General features: G+C 36.7%; 1 protein-coding gene across 4 annotated transcripts in view; it reads right to left on the bottom strand.

The window, feature by feature from the left end:
- The window catches only part of STPG2 (sperm tail PG-rich repeat containing 2), a 636117-nt gene that overhangs the window by 586404 nt on the left and 24522 nt on the right, over nucleotides 1-25191 (bottom strand). For all 4 annotated transcript variants that reach the window (XM_059887727.1, XM_059887728.1, XM_024993522.2 and 1 more), the window contains 2 exons: nucleotides 13124-13236; nucleotides 8357-8468 (listed from right to left, as the gene is read on the bottom strand). In XM_059887727.1, the coding sequence (XP_059743710.1) occupies nucleotides 8357-8468; nucleotides 13124-13236 (225 nt within the window). The remainder of the gene's footprint in view (nucleotides 1-8356; nucleotides 8469-13123; nucleotides 13237-25191) is intronic.

Genomic DNA, 25191 nt, shown 5'->3' with positions numbered 1-25191 from the left:
TTCTGCCTGCCAAGAGTCTGACACTAACCCCAGGAACAGGCATCACCCACCAGTGGGCAGGCAACAGTCCCAGAGTCTTCAGAACCGTACACTGCCCACCACTGAGGCAGTACTAGCCCCAGGGTCCCCTAGGGTCCTGAATCTAACCACCTGGTGACCAGACTCCACTAAACAACAGCCAGTAGCTCCCACACAAGGTGGGGCGTGGCAACCCACTGGACGAGGGGCCAGCAAAGCCTACCCGAACACTTACAAATAAGGACACACTAGCCCTCATATGAGGAACCCCTCCAGCATATAGCTTGGGTGATAAGAGGAGACTGTGCTGCTAAGACACATAAGACATCCCCTACAGAAGGTCACTTCTACAAGGTTGAGAAACATAACTAATGTACATAAAAATACATAGAAATAAAATTGAAAAACTAATACATAAAAATAAAATTGCAACCTAGACAAAATGAGGCAGTGATGAATATGTTCCAGGGAAAGGAACAAGATAAAATTCCAGAAGAAGAACTAAGTAAAGTGGAAATAGGCAATCTACCAAGAAAGACTACAGAGTAATGATTGCAGAGATGACCAAAGAATTTGAGAAAACAGGTACACAGTGTTTAACAAAGAGTTGGAAAATATAAGAACAATCAGAGATGAAGAACACAATAACTGAAATGAAAAATACACTAAAAGGAATTAAGAGGAGACTAAATGATACAGAGAAATGGATCAGACAGAATAATAGAAATCACTGCCACTGAAAAGGAGAAAGAAAAAAAGAATGAAAAGAAATGAGGGTGGTTTAAAAGACCTCTGGGACAACATCAAACACATTAATATTTGCATTATAGGGGTCCTAGAAGAATAAGAGAGAGAGAAAGGGCCTGAGAAACTACTGAAGACATGATAACTGAAAACTTCCCTAACCTGGGAAAGAAAACAGACATCAAAGTCCAGGAAGCACCAAGGGCCCATACAGGATTAACTCAAAGAGGAACAGGCCAAGGCAGATTGCAATTAAAATGGCAAAAATTAAAGATAAAGAGAAAATATTTAAAGCAGTAATGTCAGCCACAAAGCAAGCCTTGGTAAATTTAAGAAAACTGAAATCAAATCAGGCATCTTTTGTGACCACAACACCATGAGATTAGAAATCAACTATATGGCACCCCACTCCAGTACTTTTGCCTGGAAAATCCCATGGATGGAGGAGCCTGGTAGGCTGCAGTCCATGGGGTCGCTAAGAGTCGGATACGACTGAGCGACTTCACTTTCACTTTTCACTTTCATGCATTGGAGAAGGAAATGGCAACCCACTCCAGTGTTCTTGCCTGGAGAATCCCAGGGACGGCGGAGCCTGGTGGGCTGCCTGCCGTCTATGGGGTTGCACAGTCGGACACGACTGAAGCGACTTAGCAGCAGCATAAGAAAAAAACTGTAAAGAGCACAAACAGTATGTTATGAGTCACCAATGGATCGATGAAGAGATTAAAGAGGAAATTTCTTAAAATACCTAGGAGAAAGAAATGGCAACCCACTCCAGTGTTCTTGGGGAGAATCCCAGGGACGGGGGAGCCTAGTGGGCTGCTGTCTATGGGGTCGCACAGAGTCGGACACAACTGAAGTGACTTAGCAGCAGCAGCAGCAGCAGCAGAGACAAATGAAAACGAACATAACGACAATCCAAAACCTATGGGATGCAGCCAAAGCAGGTCTAACAGGGAAGCTTACAGTGATACAAGCTTAGAAACAAGAAAAATCTCAAATAAACAATACCAAGAGAAACAAGAACAAAACACAAAGTTAGTAGAAGCCAGCTGATGGAACTGCCTCTATTTCATGTTACTATGCCTCCCTTGGAGAAGGACCTGCCACAGCCTCGGCTACTCACCACTCAGGGCTGGATCTGCCACCCACCATGCACAGCCAAGACCCTGGCTCTGTGCCAGTTCTCTGTGTGGCCTCATCTCAGACACTGGCAGCACCACTGCAGCAGGGATGTGCCTATACCAGACCAGCTCCAAGAGAACACCCACTCCCTTTCCCAGGGGATCTTTTTCTAGGCACAGAGACAAAAATGCATGGGGAAAATCACCTTTCTCATGTGATTTTCTTCTTTTGTCTTAATAATTGAACTTTTACTTTAGATTAAGTATTCTATATGTCTTTCATAACTTAGCTATGGACTGAGGGATGACGTCATGCAGGCAAAATGCCTTCTACAATTTTCTACGTGACCATCCTTAGTTTTGAAGCTCCTTGAGGCCTCCGTGGCTTCTTCATTGCAGAGCTTTCCCAGAGCTATTTTCATCAGGATATAGTTGTTTATTGAGTGTTACTATTTTATGGGGAATAAAGAATGTTGGGACTCCTAGTTCACCATCTTGCTGATATCATTGCCAGAAAATATTTTATGTTTAAAAAACTTGTTTCCTGACTTCCAGTCTCCAGTCCCACATGTAAGAAACTTTAATGTTGACACTCTTCCCTGACAACAAGTAAAAACCTGAACAGCATGAAAAATCAAACTCTTCTTGAATCCATGAGAGAGCAGAGAACCCAGGGCAAAATGGCTGCCCCCTAGACTGGAGAGACAGACAAGCCAACGCAAGAAGTCCCAGCTTACCAGAGCAGAAACTTACACGTAGAAACCACTGTGGGAACCACTGCCAAGGCAGGAAAATCTGAACTATATTTGATGTATTGCTGGAGGCTCCATGCAGACAAGTCTGAAAGTTAAAAACTCCAGGGTCTCAGTCATAGAGGAGGACCCCACAATTTTCATCTACTCCAGGAGCTCAACTTAGATTCTCACAGTAAATACTGGAGTAAAATCCCCTTAAGTTTCTGGCAGAGACAGAGAGAAAGGAATCATTTTGAAATATACCAGAACACTCTGTTTATCTCAACAAAGCCTGCTCTCAGGAGAATATCATTAACCACAGTCTAAACTGCTGCATTATTATTCACATCTAGTAAACTTGGTATAAGAAAAAAAATCCAGTCTTGCCCTCCACACAAAATAAAGAAATTACCCAACTCCAGGCCCCACTAGCCATTCTATTTCAGCTAAGGAGAGAGAAAAACACTGAGAAACATTTGTGAAGTTCACAGTCCAGAGACACGGGCTCACTAAAAGACTAAGACCTAGTCATAGCATTGTAGAACACTCCTCCTTCCCCAGACTACATTACAAAAGGCATATTTTCATCAGTTTCTTTACCTGATAAATCATGTCAAGTGCTAGAGATTTAATGCTTTTGTCCCTGAAAGATACACATTTAAACCTACTCTCCCAATGTGATGGTATTTGAAGGCAGTGCCTCTGGGAAGTGATTCACTCATGAGGGTAGAGCTCTCATGAATGAAATTAGTGCCTTTATTAAAAAAAAAAAATCCCAGACAGTTCCCTTGTTCCTGCCACTATGCAAAAACACAACAAAAAGATGTCTATGAGTAGGACACAGACCCTCAATAGGCAATGAATTTGCTGGCACCTTCATCTTAGACTTCTCAGCCTCATGGAACTATAAGAAATACATTTCTGTTGCCTATAAGACATGCATCTATGGCATTCTTCTATAGCAACCCAAGCTAACTAATACATCCAATTATCAAGAAAAAATGACACCAAATATTAGAAAACAAAAACTCCTTTAGAAGAGGTAGTAAGCAACACAACTGGGAACCGGGCACTGCAGAGATGGTGGAATCAATCAGATTGGGAATTTAAAATATGTATGATTAATAAGCTAATTTATCCATTACAGGACAAAAATGACAGAATATAAGAATAGATAAGCAATGGAAGAAGGGAGATTAAATCCTAAAAGAAAAAGAAAAATTTAAAAATAAATGTCAGAGACCAGAAACAAGAATACAAGTGAAAAATGCCTTTGTAGGTTTATCAGTAAACTGGAGAAACCTGAAAAAACAATCTCTAGCCTTGAGGATATATCAATAGAAACCTCCAAAACTAAGTAGCAAAGAGAACAAAAACTGGAAAAAAAAATCAAAACAGACTATCCAAACACTGGGAGACACCTCCAAAGGTTTTATATATGTGTCATGATAGTACTGGGCTTTCCAGGTGACTCAGTGGTAAAGAATCCATCTGCCAAACAGGAGACGTGGGTTAGATTCCTGGGTCAGGAAGATCCCACTGGAGAAGGAAACGGCAACCCACTCCAGTAACCTTGCCTGGAGAATTCCATGGACAGAGGAGCCTGGTGGGCTACAGTCCATGGGACTGCAAAAGAGTCAGACATGTCTTAGTGACTAAACAACAATAACAACTGGTAATACTAGAAGAAGAAAGAGAAAAGGGAACATAAGAAACATGCGAAAAAGTAATGACCAAGAATTTCCCCAAATTAATGTTGGACATCAAACCACAGATCTAGAAAGCTCAGAGAACACCAATGTCCCTGAAACAAGGATAACTGTTGAAAAAACTATACCTAGGCATTTTGTCTTCAAAATACAGAATTAGATAAAGAAAAAATCCTGGAAGAAGCCAGAGGAAAAAAACACCTTACATAAAGGGGAACAAAAATTACACTTGACTTCTCCAAAGAAACTTTGCAAGCAAGAAGAGAGTAGGGTGAAATAAAGTGTTGAAAGAAAAAAAAAAATCTAGAATTCTGTACCCTATGAAATTATCCTTTAAAAGTGAAAGAGAAATACTTTCTTAGACAAACAAAAATTGATGAAATTTGTTGCTAGTAGACTTGCCTTACAAGAAATGCTATGTTTCTTAAAAAGAAGGAAAGTAATAGAGGTCCAAAATCTGAATCTGCATAAAGGAAGAGAATTGAAGCATGCATAAGTAAAGGTAAAACAAAAAGTTTTATTTTTATTATTCTTTATGGGTCTAACAGAGCCATTATTATTTTTCTCAAATAATTATTTTGCTCAAAATAATAGCAACAATGTATTCAATTATGTATGTGTGTGTATATATATATATACACACACACACATATGCATATGTTTCTGTATGCTTAAATATAAGTGAAATGTATGACAACAATGATGCAAGCAATGGAAAGGAAAAACCAGAATTTTTTTTTCAATTATAAGGTACTCACACTACCCATGAAGTAGTGCAGTATTATTTAAAAGTTGACTAGAATTAGTTATAAACTAGAACTAACACTTAAAAAGTCAAAAACGAAGTAAAGCTATATTCTAAGAAAGGACAGAAAAGGAATCATACAAAATACTCAATTAAAGCCACAAAAGGCAGGGGAAAAAAATGTACAACAAAAATATCAATAAAGTGGGAGCTCCTTGATGGCCTAGTGGGTAGGATTCTGGGTTTTCACAACCATGGCCTAGGTTCCTGAGATCTTACAAGCTGTGCAACATAGGCAAAAAAAAAAAAAAGAATAAGGGCAAACAGAAAACAGAAGTGTATACTACTTCCACTATATCAATAATCATTCATGTCAACTATCTAAATGCACTAATTAAAAGCCAGATTTTCAGAGTGGATCAAAGATATCACTATACTTGTATAGTAAGCCTTGTCTACAAAAATCCCACTTTAAATATAAAGGCATATAAATGTAAAGTAAATGGATAAAGGACAATATACCACAATACTACTAATACAAAATACTAATCAAAAGAAAGCAAGAGTGAAAGTGTTAGTTGTTCAGTTGTGTCCAACTCTTTGCGACCCCATGGACCGTAGCCCACCAGGCTCCTCTGTCCATGGAATTTTCCATTCAAGAATACTGGTGTGGGTAGCCATTTTCTTCTCTGGGGGATCTTCCCAACCTAGGGATCAAACCCAGGTCTACCTGCACTGCAGGCAGATTCATTACCATCTGAGCCACCAGAGAAAGCTCTTTATTCAGAAAGGGTATACTTCAAAGCAAAGATAATTATCAGGGATAAAGAAGGTCATTACATAATGGTAAAGGGGTCAGTTCTCTAAAAAGACGTAATGATCATTAAGGTGTAGGCACCTAACAACAGAGCATCAACTAAATGAGGCAAAAACTGATAGAATTGCAAGGAGAAATACATGAATTCCCTATCACAGTTGGAGACTGCACCCTCTCTCAGAAGTGGACAGACCAGTGGGCATAAAATCCATAAGGACATGCTTGAACTCAGTAACACCATCAGTCAACTAGATGTAGTTGACACCTACATGCTACTTCATCCAACAACAGCAGAATACATTCTTCTCAAGCTCACACAGAACATTTACCAAGACAGACCACGTTTTGAGTCATAAACACACTTTCACAAATTTAACAGACTAGAAATTATACGACATCTGCTCCCAGACCATGTAGAACTAAGTTAGAAACCAAAAACAGAAAGATCAATGGAAACTCACAAAATACATGGAGATTAAGCATCACAATTCTGAATAACACATGGGTCAAAGAAGAAATCCCAAGAGAAATTTTAAAATATTTTGAACTAAATGAAAATGAATACAGAAACAATCAAAAGTTGTGAGATACAGGATAAACAGCTCTTTCAGGAAAATTTATACCACTGAAAACACATATGAGCATCTAAGTTACCAGCTTAGGAAAAAATTTTAAAAGAGCAAATACAAAATAAAATATTAAATATCAAAATAATACCCAAGAAAAGAAATTAAGAATTAATTATAATTAAGAATTAGAGAAAAAAATCAATGAAAATTTATAAACCTCTCACCTGGCAAACTAAGAAAAATGAGAGAGGACATAAATCACTAATATTAGAAATGAAGGGGGAGACATAAGTATAGACCCCATATACATTAGAAGAATAAAGGAGTGTTATGAACAACTCTATGCCCATAAATTTGATAACCTAGATGAAATAAACCACTTCCTTAAAAGGTTCAGCTGCCAAATTCTCATAAGAAGAAACAGATAAACTGAATAGGTCTAAATCTATTAAAGAAATCAAGACAGCCTTCCAAAACTAAAAGTACCAGACCCAGATGGGTTCACTGGTAAATTCTACCAAACATTTAGGGGGAAAAATTATACCAATTCTCTACAGTATCTTTCAGAGGACACAAGTAGAAGGAATACTTCTTAACTCATTGTATGAGGTCAGCATTACCTTAATACTAAAACCAGACAAACACATTATAATATAACAGACCAATCTCTCTCATGATTCTAAATTAACACTTCTTTTATCTTGTTTGAGATTTATAATTATTATTCTATGAAAACAACTGCATTATATTTCCCTGTTAATATATCTTTTTATAATAACTCTATAAGCAATATTTTTCACTGCTGATCAATATTCAGGGGAAAACCAAGTAAATCAAGTGCAGAGAAAATTCTTATTGAAATACTCACTGATTTCTCAATTGAGAATCATTTATCCTTACTCTAAATGGATCCACTTTGAAATGTTTATCCTAAAACCTTCAAGTTTTTAAGTTTAAATATAAACTTTAAAAAAATCCAAGGTTTCTGTGACTACAAAAAATCCAAGGTTTTTATCACTACAAGTTCCAAATGATTAAACTGAAGCATAGCTACAAAAAAAAAAAAAATTTAATGGCATTTAGAGTTTTATATTAATAAATATAATCTACCTAGAACAATGAAAATAAAAACTATGTACTATTCGGACTGTACCAAGAATATTATTCTTAGTTCTCAATCTCATATTTTAAAGAGAGAAAAAGTCAAAAACTGAAGATCCCTAGATAACCTCAAAGGAAGATAAGTTATCTTGAAGTTAAATACTGAGAATAATCAAAGGTATTTAGAACATTTATCCTTACGAGCAAAGATTTAAAGGCAGATTCAAAAGAAGTCATAGGAAAAGGGAGAATTAAGAAGACAGCAAGCAGGTAAATTTAAGTCAGTTTAGGAAGGAAATTGTAGGAAACAGAGCAGTCTACTACTGGAACAAGAAACCTCACGGGTATGGAGTTTTTTAATCACAAGAGGTGCTCAAGCAGAAATAGTGATCACCTGAAGGAAATTTTAAATACAGTTCCTTAGTTCCTTCCACATGGACGGAGAAGCCTGGCAGGCTGCAGTCCATGGGGTCGCTGGGAGTCGGACACGACTGAGCGCCTTCACTTTCACTTTTCACTTTCATGCATTGGAGAAGGAAATGGCAACCCACTCCAGTGTTCTTGCCTGGAGAATCCCAGGGACGGCGGGGCCTGGTGGGCTGCCGTCTATGGGGTCGCACAGAGTCGGACAGGACTGAAGTGACTTAGCAGCAGCAGCAGCATTTCCTTCCACAAAATTCACTGAATGACAACTACCTACCAAGCACAGTACATTCAAGAGTACTCTAACTTTGTTTTAAGATTTAATTATCTTAAAATCTAGAAAGCGGATGAAATGGTTAATTTTTAACGTACCTCTTTTTCCTCCTTCAATATTTTTACTTCATAAAGTCGTCGGAGATTTGAGCAACTATTTTGCTGTTGATCTTTCTTGATGTTCACATTTTCATAACGAGGTGACTTTTTCCTTTAAAAACCAAGAAAAAAAATTTATTCTCAATTTCAAATATATAAATGTCTATATAAGCTAAAAGAATATTTTTACACCAACATTTCCTGCTTAAAAAGTATTCCGTAAGATCATGTTATTGATGATAAACACATCTGGGTGTTGTTAAGCCAATATATCCTTAGTAAGTGCTAAGTCACTTTAGTCATGTCCAACTCCTTGCAACCCTATGGACTGTAGCCTGCCAGGCTCCTCTGACCATGGAATTCTCCAGGCAAGAATACTGGAGTGGGTTGCCATGCCCTCCTCCAGGAGATCTTCCTGACCCAGGGATTGAACCTGTGCCTCCTGTGTCTCCTGCATTGCAGGCAGATTCTCTACCTGCTGAGCCATTGGAGAAGTCCCAAGGGAAAAACAATTAATGCTACTTATATCACATAACAATCAGAAAAAAAGGCATAAAGAAATCTTTGAAAATGAAAAGGAAGCTTATTTTCCCTGAAATTTACACAACCTCAAGTGAGAATAATAAACCAAGTAAGCAAGGAGTAACAGCTCTGGAGTCAGACAGCCTGATGTGAATCCTAAGATTGCTACCTACTAGCTACGTGACCTTGCACAAATCGCCTAACTTCTCTAAACTTCAGATTTGACTCTTCTTCTGTAATTAGAAATATTAATAACCAATCCTCATGGTTGTAATGATTAGAGCAGATAATTATATGTGAAGTGTTTGGTGGCATACATTTTTTCTAATTCTTAAACAGAATTCTGGGGAAACAGTTTCACATTAAACATTTCCAATGAGCTATGTTGAACATAAGCAGATTGTAAAACAGATAATAGAAAAACAAATGCTTAGGTTACATAATTTTTTGTTTACACATTACTATGAGTTAAACAATGCATAGAACATCTCAGTTCACTATTAAAGGCTGACTTCGTTGATTTTTTTTTACACGAAATTCAACAAACATTTTCAAAACCTCATATAGTTTTACGGATAAAAATATTTATATTAGGGATATCAAAAGAGTCACATATCATTTAGGTCTGTTTCCCAAATTAAAAAAAAAAAAAACTATAGGCCTATCTTTCCATTAAGAATAGTCAAATATTTCCATTTTTTAAACTTTTTGTTTTGTATTGGAGTATGGCTGATTAACAATGTGATAGTTTCAGGTGAACAGCAAAGGGACTCAACCATACATCTACATGTATCTTCTTCTTGTTCAGTTGCCCAGTCGTGTCCGACTCCATGTGACCCCATAGACTACAGCATGCCAGGCCTCTTTGTCCCTCACCATCTCCCAAAGTTACCCAAATTCATGTCCACTGCATTGGTGATGCCATCCAGCCATCTCATCCTCTGACACCCTCTTCTCTTTCTGCCCTCAATCTTTCCCAGCATCAGGAACTTTCCCAATGAGTCAACTGTTGGCATCAGATGACCAAAATCCTGGAGTTTCAGCTTCAGCATCAGTCCTGCCAATGAGTATTCAAGGTTGATTTCCATTAAGATTGACTGGTTTTATCCTCTGCTGTCCAAGGGACTCTCAGGAGTCTTGTCCAGCACCACAGTTCAAAGGCATCTGTTCTTAGGCACCCCACCTTTTTTACAGTCCAGCTCTCACAGTGTATGTGACCAATGGGAAAATGATAGCTTTGACTTTACAGACCTTTGTCGGCACAGTAATGCCTCTGCTTTTCAACACAATGTCTAGGTTTGTCATAGCTTTCCTGCCAAGAAGCAAACGTCTTCTGATTTCATGGCTGCAGTCACTATCCGCAGTGATTTTTGGAGCCCAAGAAGAAATCTGTCACGATTTCCACCTTTTCCCCCTCTATTTGCCATGCAGTAATGGGGCTGGATGCCATGATCTTAGTTTTTTTAATATTTATTTTTAAGCCAGGTCTTTCTCTCTCCTCCATCATCCTCATCAAGAGGCGCTTAGCTCTTCTTTGCTTTCTGCCATTAGAGTGGTATAATCCGCATATCTGAGGTTGTTGATGTTTCTCCCACCTATCTTGATTCCAGTTTGTAACTCATCCAGCCCAGCATTTCTCAGGATATGCTCAGCATATAAATTAAACAAACAGGGTGACAGCAGACAGCCCTGTCATACTCCTTTCTCAATCTTGAACCAATCAGCTGTTCCATACAGGGTTCTAACTGTTGCCTTTTGACCCGCATATAGGTTTCTCAGGAGACAGGTAAGATGGTCTGGTATTCCAATCTCTTTAAGATCTTTCCACAGTTTATTATGATCCACATAGTTAAAGGTTTTGGCAGAGTCAATGAAACAGAGGTAGCTGTTTTTCTGGAATTCCCTAGTTTTCCCTGTGATACAGCAAATGTTGGCAATTTGATCTCTGGTTCCTCTTCCTTTTCTAAACCCAGCTTCATCATCTGGAAGTTCTTGGTTCGCATAATGCTGAAGCCAAGCATTCAAGATTTTAAGCTTGACCTTACTAGCACAGGAGATGAATGCCACTGTCCGATGGTTAGCACAATATTTAGTACTAGCCTTCTTGGGAATTGGGATGAGGATTGAGAAGTATAATTATACTATACTTCTAGTGTAACTACACATATCTATGCTCCCCCAAACTCCCCTCCCATCCAGCAAGTACTTCCATTTTTATACCATATCAAATCTCCCAGAGTAGTTATGACTCAATCAATAAACAAGAAGTAATAAAGAAAAAATGGTAGAAAATACTGACTACCAGAAGGAACCAAGACAAGTCCAAATAAAAGATACAGTGAAGGCAGCAAATCAAAGAGTAGACAAATTATGGAAATGATGAACTGTCTGAAGCAGTTAGGAGTGCAATCTATATGGATATATTCCTACTAGCAAAGGGAAAACGCAAACAGAAGAAAAAGAAGAAACAAGACAAATAACAAAGATAAAAAAGAAAGTAACATTTAAAAACTAGGATGAGAATGGGAGCAGGACAGGGCGAGAGAAGTAAAAGTGACTGCTATAAAGAAAATAGCAAGCAAAATTAGAGCAACATAATTAGAATACTGGTCATGCCTGAGGTACTCAGTTAGATGTGTAGTGAAATGGATGGAAAACAACCATCACAGAACTACATACCCTAAAAAAGGGTTAATTTTACCGAATGTTAACAAAACCTCAATAAAACTGATAGACAGGCAGACAGATAGGGAATCAAGCAGTCAAACTGAAAGAAGAAAGAGTAAAGTACTAACAGAAGTATTATGTCAAGGAAATGAGCACCATTAAGAGCATTCGACAGACTTTGTTTTATTTGGAATGACAAAGATTAAATTTAGATCCCATTGCTGTATATCGGAGAAGGCAATGGCAACCCACTCCAGTACTCTTGCCTGGAAAATCCCATGGATGGAGTAGCCTTGTAGGCTGCAGTCTATGGGGTCGCTAAGAGTCGGGCATGACTGAGCAACTTCACTTTCACTTTTCACTTTCATGCATTGGAGAAGGAAACAGCAACCCACTTCAGTATTCTTGCCTGGAGAATCCCAGGGACAGAGGAGCCTAGTGGGCTGCCATCTATGGGGTCGCAGAGTCAGATACGACTGAATTGACTTAGCAGCAGCAATCTGTGTATACGTGTTAAATTTATTCATGTTAAGTTTCTAGTGTAACTACTAAAAAATAAAAATACATGGTATATCTCCCATACTAGGAAAGTGAAAAAAGAAAAGGACAATAGAACAGGGTATAAATTCCCCAAAACAAGGACCATGTTTTATTCTTTTTATTCTCAGTTACTAAGTTCATTACTAGGTTATAGCAAGAATTCAAACAATGTCTGTTCAATGAATGCACAGCAGCAGGGGAGTTTAAGCAAGAGTCTAAGCTATGTCCACTGCTGGTATACACGTGCATCTGAATGTATCCAGCAAATTAACTGCAGGTAATCATTGTGGGACTTCCTGCGAGAAAATTCATTGTATGAGAGAGAAAGGATCAGGCACATAAGCTGGAACCTATTAAAAAAAAAAAAACTAAACCATGGAAAGCAGTTATAGCTTCTGAGAACATCGTATTTATTAGTCAATTTTGCCCTCCATGGACTCATATCTAAGACCATACTTGTGTCTAAAAGTAGGAAAAAAATAAAGACAGTTATTTTACAAGAAATGTATTTCCTAGTTAGACTTTGTAAATATTACCTTCAACCTAATGTTATGGCTCTGACTCAAAGTGAGAATGCCTTCTCAATCTATCATTAGTCAGAAGAATGGACACCAGAGCCAGGAACAAGATACAGAATCCTGGGGTCACCTATTTTTATATTTTTCCTGAACTTTTGTCTATCTTGTAATTAAAGACAGCATATTTTAGTACTTAGACACATGGGCTATATATCAAGTTCTGCCACTGAATAGCTACATTATATTAAATATGTTATTTATTCTCTGACTCATTTTTCACTAATAAATAGATGTAACAATAGAAACTACACAGAGACTTGCAAATATTAAATGAGTTAATACATGTAAAACAGATAGCACAGGATCTGGCAGACTGAAAAAGCAATAGTTTTCACATAGGTTAGCCTAAAGTATAACATTTCTTTAAGTCTTTTATACTGATTTTTCCTTTCATAACAGCATAACCTAGTCTAAATTATTAGTAAAATCTACAGTAAAAGTATACTATTTTTTTACTTACTGGGTTATATCATACTTTCCAGGACCAGGCCCTGACGTTATAGGTAATTGGAGTCTTCCCAAAGAGTTGCCAAAATGTATCCCCTTGTATTTCAAAGTTGCATTGGAAAAATCCTTTTAAAAAAAAGGGAGGATGAGAGATAGTTTATATAAATCATGAAACAAAGTTTAATTTTACTCAAGTCTAAAGCAAGGATAGCCTTAGTCAATGAGTTTCCCCTGGTAAATGCTAGAATCTTCTCTGATATAGGTTATCATGATAACTTAGATAACCTAAGTTATCGCTGTATCCTATTCCACTCCTAAGTCAACCAGGATTCCCAGAGAAGGACCTCTAGCTTAGCATGAAAGTGAAAGCTGCTCAGTTGTGTCTGACTATTTACGACCCCCTGGACTGTAGCCCGCCAGACTCCTCTGTCCACAGAATTCTCCAGGCAAGAATACTGGAGTGGGTTGCCATTTCCTTCTCCATCATAACCTCAACCAATACGAACAGCTTTGCTCTAGGCAGTACACTCAACAACCTAAATCCTTAAGGGTAATGAAAATCAGCTCCTTACCATTTAAATCAGGGAGGAAGGGCAGAATTGCATGCTTTAGGGAAAGTCTAACACAGATGACTTAATTAAATAGAAATTAAATTAGAATTCAAACATCACCAACAGATACTAGATAATGTCTAATTACTTGATATTTAAGTTATAAGATATTCACATAAAATTTTCATATAGTAACAAATACACGACAAAAATTAAACTCAATTCATTTTATAGTTACTATTTGAGATCAGGATCAGTACTTTAACACCAAAGAAGTCATTTGTGACTTAAGAAATCAGCAATCATCTTCCTTCACATCCACTATAATAAATACATATATTTATTTATTTTATATATATAATATATATTATTTATAAATAAATAAATATAAAAAAAATTAAGCATGACTCACTGAAGATTTTGTTTCAGAGAAGTTAAAAACACCTGCTTTCATTAGACACTAATAATATAATATGAAATAAGAACAGTAGTGTTTCTTATAGGAATTCTCTTATATTGAGTAAAAACATTAAAAATCATTTAAAAAATTTATAAAATCTTATTTTTTTAACTGATGTAAAGTTAAACTCTAGTCTATTTCACTTTTAATTCATATTTGTAAAAATACAGCTTTAAAATAGGCATGGATTATTAAAACAATATACAAATACAATGAATAAAATCCCAGTAACATAAATTTGTAGTTTAACTGCATAAAACAGCATGCCAGTTGTTCTAGGTGATCACTGCTATTCTCGAACAGTGGAACCAATCTCTCTCAATTACCATTATAAGCAATATTAATTAAATAAATAGCGATTAAATGTTAAGAAGACAAAATTCTAGTTCCGACTGGTGAATTGAATCAGATTCCCGTCAGACCCTCAAAAGAAGAGTGTAAAATAGATTCAAATTATCAGTGCTGGTAAAGAATCCACCTGCAATGCGGGAGACCCGGGTTCCATCCCTGCATTGGGAAGATCCCCTGGAGAAGGGAATGGCTATCCACCCCAGTATTCTGGCATGGAGAATTCCAAGGACAGTATAGTCGCAAAGAGTTGGACACAACTGAAAGAATTTCACTCTTTTTTTCCTTCAGAAACTAAGAGAAGGTATCATTCACATTCACATTCCACTCCAAGGAATTTCTGGAAAATACAGCACAGCAGAGACTAGAACCAGAAAAAGACCTCGCTGCATGTGAAAGAAACCTCAGCTGAACCCTATTAATATTCCCAGCAAGATAGATACTAGAGGTAAGGAGAGACTCATGGGTAGTGAGTACAGAGTAATTCTCAAAACTACTAATAACCTTCGAGATTTACTTGCACCAGTGCCATTACGTGAAGTGAAGAAAGAATGCTAAAACCCATTCCATTCCTGCCACAGATGGTTGGAAATAAACTGGAAGCACTGCCATTAGGCCCTAACAAAGACAGACTTCCTAGTTAGACAGGCATCACTCCAGAAAGGTGCCACAACAAAATTCAAAAATAAGCTGCTACAGCACTAAGATTTCCTACTATGCGAAAACATCTTTTATTTCCTAGAACTCACCACTAACAACTAGCCCTCAAATACTATAAAATACAAAAATCAATAAAACTAAACTTTTCCTTTTACACCCACCTGACCTTAAACAATTAAACAGAGGCAAACACCATCTGACAGAACTTTGATGTTTGAATGAAATGAAATGGAGCCTTTGTTGATTCTTTCATCACAGACGGTAATCTGAGACAGAAATTGAATTACAGTAAGTCTCCTTTCTTGGGGTGGTAGAGGATGTTGTTAGAGCTGAGGGTATAGAAACAAGGAGTTACTAGCTATGTCCATATAAGATTCAGACATATTTTGGAATGTCCAGTGACATTCAAATCAACAGAACAAATCAACCAGAAGGTAAATGCAAAAACTAATCCTATGGGAAGCAGCTAATCATGATAATCCACATCCAGTAAGAAAATAAGAGTGGCAATGCTTACTACTTCGTAGTCTTTTCCATTGACTGAATTTGCCTTCTACAACACAATCCCCCAGTGGACTTATGCCTGTGTTCTGTGGAGTGCAAAAGGACTATGATAAAAATCTAAAAGATCTATTTCATTAAAACACTGGTAAAAAGCAGTGCTACTTTTAGACCCTTCTAGCTATTAGAGTATAACACAGAGAGAAGAGCATTATCACCTGACTTCACCTCAGCTCATCATGCAGCTTTCACTGTGATGGAGTACATGGGCAGAAATGCCCAGCAGAGAGCACCATCTGACAAGAGACTAAAGTGCCTAGGGCGGGAGAAGCTGTCTCAGTGGAAACAGACTTGTTCAGGAGCATAGTTGAGACAGCCCTTCTAGAAGCTTCTGCAAAGGAGAACTTTGAAGAAGGCTTCAGTTCCACCACATCAACAGGAGGAGACAATATGCATATATTTGACTTACTAACATAACTGTGACGCTCTTTAGTACCCACAATCCAATGAAGCCTGGGAAAACTTGTTACATAAATAAAAAGGATTGATCCTTATTTCCACTAGTAATATTTCAAACTGTAAGTCATCTTGCTGTGCTTAGCTAATTGGTATACAGATTCCTTCTAACAAACTACAATGCAAAGAGCAGAGAAGTATTTCCCTTCTTCACTAGGGATGCTTAGCTTGAACACATTATGTAGTTATAACACTCTATAAAGCACCAAATCAAGATGATGACATTATTATAAATAGGTTGATATATGATTCCCAAGCCCAGATCCTTGTCAATCCTAGAAGGAACAGAGCTATAAATAAAAATTAAAAGGGCTATCCCACCAATCTCTCTAACACATAGAGCTTATACCACTCTAGCACCTCTCAGATTCATTTTGATATTTGGCAAAACTAATACAATTTTGTAAAGTTTAAAAATATAAAATTTTAAAAAAAATTAAGAAAGGAAATAAAGGTAGTCAGACCATCCAAAGGCTTTGGGTCTAGTGTGCAAAGACAAACACCATAACACCTAGCAGAATAGCACAGAAAAACAGCACAGCCTGACATGACCAACAGAGCAGCATATGGTAAAAGAGGAGTCCTGCAAAAACCATGTTAGCCACTAGAGTAGCTACAAAGCAGCCTGTTCCTTTGGGTCAATGGCAACTCTGAAGACTACTGCACCCCAGAGGGCTTCAGAAAGGAAAGAGCGCTGAGCCATACAACACTTTTTTTGCTAAGATATGTTCTAGACCACCTTTCAAATGAAATTACTTAATAGAGGCATGGATTTTAAAGTACATATACAGTTTTGATGTCAGAAAGAAAGTTTTCTCATTTGTGTTGTACTTTATTTTTACTTTGAAATAAAGCAAAATATCATAATTGTGAAGATTTTAGGCATAATAAGTAATAAAATAAATGTAGAACTCTCTTTTAATATAATATAGCCAGGTTAGATGTGCCAGATATTTTCTATTTTTCAGGCAGGAGTGTATCTATTGATTTGCTATAGCTTATAGATTTTTAAAAATAAAACTCGTATTTTCATTTCGACAAACCATCCTTAACATTATATTTTTATAGCCTAAAAAATTTGAGGCTATAAAATTTGATAGCCAAAGAATTGATGCTTTTGAACTGTGGTGTTGGAGAAGACTCTTGAGAGTCCCTTGGACTGCAAAGAGATCCAACCAGTCCATCCTAAAGGAAATCAGTCCTGAATATTCATTGGAAGGACTGATGCTGAAGCCAAAATCCAATACTGGCCACCTGCTGGGAAGAACTGGCTCATTGGAAAAGACTCTGATGCTAGGAAAGATTGAAGGGGGGAGGAGAAGGGGATGACAGAGGATGAGATAGTTGGATGGCATCACCAACTCAATGGACATGAGTTTGAATAAACGCCAGGAGTTGGTGATGGACAGGGAGGCCTGGCGTGCTGCAGTCCATAGGGTTGCAAAGAGTTGGACACGACTGAGCAACTGAACTGAACTGAAAAAATATGTTAGTTTTATAGTAACTGCTTCAACATAGCATTTCAGGAGAAATTATATTCAAGTAGAATTAGGTCCAAGAAGCTTTCTTCAGGTTAATCATTGGGATTTTGCAGGTTAACTGTTTAACACTTCTTAAAACTAATCCAACACAAGGAAAGATTATGCACACATAAACATACTTAAACACACACACACCATTCAAGACACCAGCAAAATCCTTTTCCTGTGTATACACTGAAATTTATTTCATTTAAACCACGTGAACTACTTAATTCACTAACCTTTGCAGTTCTCACGTAAATGTTCAATTGGAAAATTACTTTAAAAGTCTTTTTAAAATACAGGCAGAAAATAAAGAATAAATTGACGTACTCTTAGTTCTATATCACATTCTCTTTATGTCGAGATGTGTTGACAACACCGTCCTTCAAGGACATTGTTAACTTGTAAAATCATTAGCAAATAAAATACGACTTAATTGAAGCAAACTCAGCAAGGAGCTCCATTATTTTAAGTGAATGATGTAATATAACTTGAAGAATTACTGACTGCCACTTTCACTGACAGTGAAATAAATGAAGCGGCTATGAAACTTTCTCCTCATGTCTTTCCCATAATTAAGTGAAGAAAGAGAATTTGTGAAGAATTACAAGTCCCAAGGTGCAGCAGTTCAAACACTAATAGACTGCACTCCAGTGTGGCAGCACACAGGTAGTTCCCAACATGTTATTATTAGCAAGTATGTAAGTGTCATAATTCTATCTGCAAAACCCTGCTTTCAAAATCCACCTCTGAAAAGCAAATTTCCAATAGTTCCCTGGGCTCTTCTTTTTAAAAAGAGAAAGAAGTCAAGTTTTATAATTCAAAATGTTATACAAAATAACATACAGAATTTCCCTTTATAGATTAAATATAGCTGAAAATTATTTGGTGGCTTGAGTCTTATATAGCTTTTAACTTTACAGGTACTTCCATAGTTAAGGTATATAAAATACCTTCAGCAGATGTTATTTCAATGACTCAGTGAATAATCACAATAATTACCTATCCCTTGGATTATTTTCTCAATTTTCTATTAATATTTACATCTGGAAACTGAGCCCACATATAGCATAAGCTCACAAAGCAGCTAAAGAAATATACAGAATTATCAGAAATTTGGGTAATACTTGAATTAACATTTCTACAGTATCAATTTGAAAATAGTCTGTGAGGCACCTATTTTTTTTTTTTTTTTGCAAGAATAAACAAGAAACTTAAGCCTCCAGCTACTAAGGTACTCCAGCTATGCTTTGTTGAATCTTCTTGAATTTTAACAATTATGTATTTAATTTATATGTAAATCTATGTTTCTACAAACATGTTTTCTTAAATTCAATCTAGATTTTTTATTCTAATAAATACAAGTTGAACTGACTCAGTAATTACTAAGACATGGCATCAGATAAATTTGACCTATTAAAATTATAAGTTTTCTTATTTTTCTCTTCTATAAATAAGAATTTAACCAAAAAGAAATCAAAAGTTATATGTTAATGTTTATTCACATGTGAAAAGGTTTTATACATCTAGGAAAGCATGGAGGCATTATTCAAGCCTTTTAATAGATGATATATTATTCTGAAACAAAGAAATAGCATATATAAAACATACAATTTTAAAACAAGAATAACATTTTGAGATTTAAGACTAGAGAACTGTTTAAGCTGAGACCACGGACCAATGACTATTGTGAAAAAGAAATATTATTGATAGTTTCAATGTATTAGATCAAAGTTTTCTCCCAGGATACATTAGATAAGGAAACATCATAAAGAGCTGAAGAAACTTGGTCAAAGACAAGTAACTATTAAGCAGAAAAGCAAAGAAAGAAACCCAGTCAGTCCAGTTCCATTACACTACGTTTCATCATTGTCCTTTACCTTGGGCAGAATATACTTGTATCAGACCACAGGACTGCCATTCATTCCAGTGCAATTTTTACAGAACTATCTCCATTGTTCTTCTAAGCATATCTTACTCAAATATCTAAGATAATAGCACTATCTATTGATGAAAACTCTTTATATATGACTGACAGGATGATAGGCCAGTCAAGGCCTGGAAAACCAGGTATGGCATAGAGAGGGGGGCGCAAAATAACCCTGGGACAAAAAGGCCACATAGCCACAAAGAAATGGGGATTCTCAGGGTGTGAACAGGAGACGTATCTATAACCTCAAAATCCTTACTCTCCTTTTTACCAGAGGTAAGTTGGTTCTTTGTAAGTTTTACGGAGCAACCTATCAGGTCTTAGAGTATCTGTATTTGAACATATAATGTATCTGTATTATTTTCCACAATCAACAGAAATTTTCAAAAAAGGGGAATTATAAACCAAAAATAAACAGGTCTTAGAATATCTGTATTTGAACATATAATGTATCTCTATTATGTTCCACAGTCAACAGAAATTTTCAAAAAAGGGGAATTATAAACCAAAAATAAAATCATACCAGCTTGTCTATTTACCTTTACCTTTGTATTTTAATTCTTTAAATAGAATTTGAGCTATTATCTAATAAACTTTCATTTCATCCTGAGGAACTTCAGTACTAGAAATAAAGTCTATAGGTTTCTGTTTACCTGGGAATCTTAATTTTGCTTTCATTTTCAAAGAATTTTTCTGCTGACTATAGAATTCTTGATTAACAATGATTTTTATTTAAGCACTTTGAATATATCACTTCACTGCCTTCCAGCCTCCATTTTCTCTGATAAGTAAGCTCTTAGTCTTCTTAGGGATTCCTTGTCATGTCTCTCGCATCTTTCAAGATTTCTCATTGTCTTTGGTATTCAACATTTTGTGTTATATCTAGCTGTGCATCTCTTTGAATTTATACTACTTGCAATTCATTGAGCTTCCTGTATGTGCAGATTATTTTTCATCAACTTTGGGATGTTTCCAAGCTATTATTTCTTCAAATATTCTCTCTGCCCTTTTTCTTTCTTTGACTCTCACCATGCTTATGTTAGTATGTTTAATGTTTCATGTGCTCAGCTGCTCAGTTGTGTCTAACTTTTTGCAATCCCATGGACTGTGGCCCACCAGGGTCCTCTGTACATGGAATTTTCCAGGCAAGAATACTGGAGTGAGTTGCCATTTCCTACTCCAGGGGACATTCCCGACCCAGGGACTGAACTGACGTCTCTTGTGTCTCCTGCATTGGCAGGCAGATGCTTTACCACTGCACCCTGGGAAGCCCAAGTCCTTTACTTATTTGACTGTATTTAAATTAGCTGATACAAAGACTTTATCTAATAGCCAGTCCAACATCCTGGCTTCCTCAAGAACAGTTTCTAACAATTGCTTCTTTTCCTGCATATGGACCATACACTTTTTGTTCTTTGTATGTCTCATAATTATGTTGTAAACCAGACATCTGAGATAATTCAATGAGGAAAATCAAAAATCAGAATCTCCCTCCTGCCCCTAATTCTGTTTTTGTTTGTTTTGTTCTATGATTTTCCTGAAATAATTCTCTAAATTCTGCATTCTCTGTCATGTGTGTTCACTAAAGTCAGTCTGGTTAGCTAATTGGCCGGGTAATGGCTGGACAGGGGTTTTTAATGTCCTTCCAGTAAGCCTCCAACCTTTGCAGACATGCTGTGCGCATGTGTTAAAACACACCTTGAACATTCAAGTTGGCAGTTTATAAGTCTGTCTGAGCTTTTACTTCCCACTTGTATAGAACCGCATGGTCACATAGAGGTAAGAACTTTGTACCTTCTCCAGTCTCAAAATGGTTTTCAATCCTGAAACCATTTTCAGTCTTTTACAAGATTAAGCAAATAAGTAACTATACTGAGAACAGTGTGAGCCAGGTTATGTGAGAGAAGGGAGATCAAATATGGCAAAGGAGATACTGGAATAAACATGCGGCATTGAACTGGAATCAGATCAATATAAGCTCAAAGTTTTTAATAAGTAATAAAAAGTACAGATTTATAACTCTGTCCATTGAGATGGCCTAGAAGGAATGATATCCTAAACATACCTAGTGTACTGATATTGTTTTGAAATATTATTCTCTACTAAAAAAGTCGGGTTCCTTGAGGAAATGACTGATTTGAACAACTGGGGCAGGGAAAAAACAAAATGGGTCTGGTGCATTTTATTGTGCCATAAAATAAAGAAATGCTCAATGAATGTCAAAAACACAATAAGCAGATTTAAAGAGCTCCCAAGGGTCAAACATTAGATAATTTTAACTTCAAAATAAAAAGTGAGAGCAGTAAATTATAACCTTTGGAGTAAAACAGGAATTTAAGAACCCATACTGATATAAATACATAAAAGAGAAAGAACATAAAGCCATTCTTTAAAATGCCAACAAAAAATGTTAAAAGAAAATATAGAATTAGAAAACCATAATTTAATAAATACCATAATAAAATTGATTCAGGCATCATCAATGGATGTTAAATAGGTGAGAGTTTGATAAGGAACAGCATATATATTCATTCTTAAAGTAATTTTTCCAAAATATTTATAATTTTTAAAAATAGTAACTTTACAGTAGATAAAACTAGAAGACACCCCCTCAAGTTAACATCACCAATTACCAGATAAGTAAACATCCTATCCCTCTTTATGTGATACACTGATACATCACTTTCATTCCAGCCAAAAAGATAAACTTATCCTAATCATGATAAAACATACACAAATCCACAATGGAAACATATTCTACAAAATAAACACTCCGTACTCTTTAAAAAGTCAAGACTACAAAACACAACGAAAGACTGAAGAACTGTTCCCAATTAAAGGAATCTAAGGAGACACAACTAAATGTGGCTTATAATACTAGATTAAGACTCTAGACTAAAACTCATTTTTAAAGAACTTCATTGAGATAATTAGCAATACTTTAGAAATACTTATAGATTAGATGATAGCATTATATGAATGAAATTTTTCCGATTTTGATCATTATTGTGCTCATAATAGAGATTCTTGTTCTTAGAAATTCTACATTAATGTATTTAGGTATAAAGGGGCATAATGTTTGAAATGCAGTACTCTCAAATTGCTTAATGAAAATACGGATAGAAATAAATATGGAGGAAATGACAAAGAAAATGTAATAAAGTGTTAACTGCAGGATCTAAGTGAAAAGTATATAGTAATTACTTGTATTATTCTTGTTACTTTTCTCCCAATCTTAAATTTTTTCAACATATAAATTTTTTTTTTAAAAAGAAATTCACTAACTGGGAACAATGAATAAAATAGATAAAATATATTGATATAGTTAAATCTAGAAAATACAGCATTAAGTGAAATAGGAAGCAATCTACATACCAGATGATACCATTTACAACAATATTTGTTATTTAAATGTAGTAAAGATTCAAAACATGGTCCACTGGAGAAGGGAATGGCAAACCACTTCAGTATTCTTGCCTTGAACCCCATGAACAGTATGAAAAGGCAAAAAGATAGGACAGTGAAAGATGAACTCCCCAGGTTGGTAGGTGCCCAATACGCTACTGGAGATCTGTGGAGAATAACTCCAGAAAGAATGAAGAGAAGGAGCCAAAGAAAAAAACAACACCCAGTTGTGGATGTGACTGATGATGGAAGTAAAGCCTGATGTTGAAAAGAGCAATATTGCTTAGGAACCTGGAATGTTAGATCCATGAATCAAGGCAAATTGGAAGTGGTCAAACAGGAGATGGCAAGAGTGAACATCAACATTTTAGGAATCAGTAAACTAAAATGGACTGCAATGGGTGAATTTAACTCAGATGACCACTATATCTACTATGGTGGGCAAGAATCCCTTAGAAGAAACAGAGTAGCCATCATAGTCAACAAAAGAATCCAAAATGCAGTACTTGGATGCAATCTTAAAAATGACAGAATGATCTCTGTTCGTTTCCAAGTCAAACCATTCAATAGCACAGTAATCCAAGTCTATGCCCCAAACACTAATGCTGAAGAAGTTGAAGTTGAACGGTTCTATGAAGACCTACAAGACCTTCTAGAATTAACACCCAAAAAAGATGTCCTTTTCATTATAGGGGACTGCAATGCAAAAGTAGGAAGTCAAGAAACACCTGGAGTAACAGGCAAGTTTGGCCTTGGACTACAGAATGAAGCAGGGCAAGGCTAACAGAGTTTTGCCAAGAGAAAGCACTGGTCATAGGAAACACCCACTTTGAACAACACAAGAGAACACTCTACACATGGATATCATCAGACGGTCAATGCCAAAATGAGATGGATTATACTCTTTGCAACCAAAGATGGAGAAGCTCTCTACAGTTAGCAAAAACAAGTCCAGGAGCTGACTGTGGCTTAGATCATGAACTCCTATTGCCAAATTCAGACTTAAATTGAAGAAAGTAGGGAACATCACTAGACCATTCAAAATGAAGTCGCTCAGTTGTGTCTGACTCTTTGCGACCCCATAGACTGTAGCCTATCAGACTCCCCCATCCATGGAATTTTCCAGGCAAGAGTACTGGAGTGGGTTGCCATTTCCTTCTGCAGGGATCTTCCAAACCCAGGGATTGAAGCCAGGTCTCCTGCACTGCAAGCAGATGCTTTGCCATCTGAGCCACCATTCAAGCATGACCTAAATAAAATCCTTTACACTTATACAGTGGAAGTGACAAATAGATTCAAGGGATTAGAGCTGATAGACAGAGTGCCTGAAGAACTATGGACAGAGGTTCGTGACATTGTACAGGAAGCAGTGATCAAGACCATCCCAAGAAAAAGAAATGCAAAAAGGCAAAATGGTAGTCTGAGGAGACCTTACAAATAGCTGTGAAATGAAGGGAAGTGAAAGGCAAAGGAGAAAAGGAAAGATATACCCACTTGAATACAGAGTTCCAAAGAATAGCAAGGAGAGATAAGAAAGCCTTCCTCAGTGATTAATGCAAAGAAATAGAGGAAAACAACAGAATGGGAAAGACTAGAGATCTCTTCAAGAAAATTAAAGATACCATGGGAACATTTCACACAAAGATGGGCTCAATAAAGGACAGAAATGGTATGGACCTAACAGAAGCAGAAGATATTAAGAAGAAGTGGCAAGAATACACAGAAGAACTATACATAAAAGATCTTCACAACCCAGATAACCATGATGGTGTGATCACTCCATCATGAGCTCACCTAGAGCTAAACATCCTGGAATGTGAAGTTCAGTGGGCCTTAGGAGGCATCACTACAAACAAAGCTAGTGGAGGTGATGGAATTCCAGTTGAGCTATTTCAAATCCTAAAAGATGATGCTGTGAAAGTGCTGCACTCAATCCGCCAGCAAATTTGGAAAACTCAACAGTGGCCACTGGAAAAGATCAGTTTTCATTCCAATCCCAAAGAAAGGCAATGCCAAAGAATGCTCAAACTACCACACAATGGCACTCATCTCACACACTAGCAAAGCAATGCTCCAAGTTCTCCAAGCCAGGCTTCAACAGGACATGAACCGTGAACTTCCAGATGTTACAGCTGGATATAGAAAAGGCAGAGGAACCAGAGATCAAATTGCCAACATCTGATGGAT

The sequence above is a fragment of the Bos taurus genome, chromosome 6, assembly GCF_002263795.3.
Source record: "Bos taurus isolate L1 Dominette 01449 registration number 42190680 breed Hereford chromosome 6, ARS-UCD2.0, whole genome shotgun sequence".
NCBI classification, from domain to species: domain Eukaryota; kingdom Metazoa; phylum Chordata; class Mammalia; order Artiodactyla; family Bovidae; genus Bos; species Bos taurus.
Note: the sequence above shows the minus strand (reverse complement) of the source record. Positions and strands in the feature narration are given on the sequence as shown.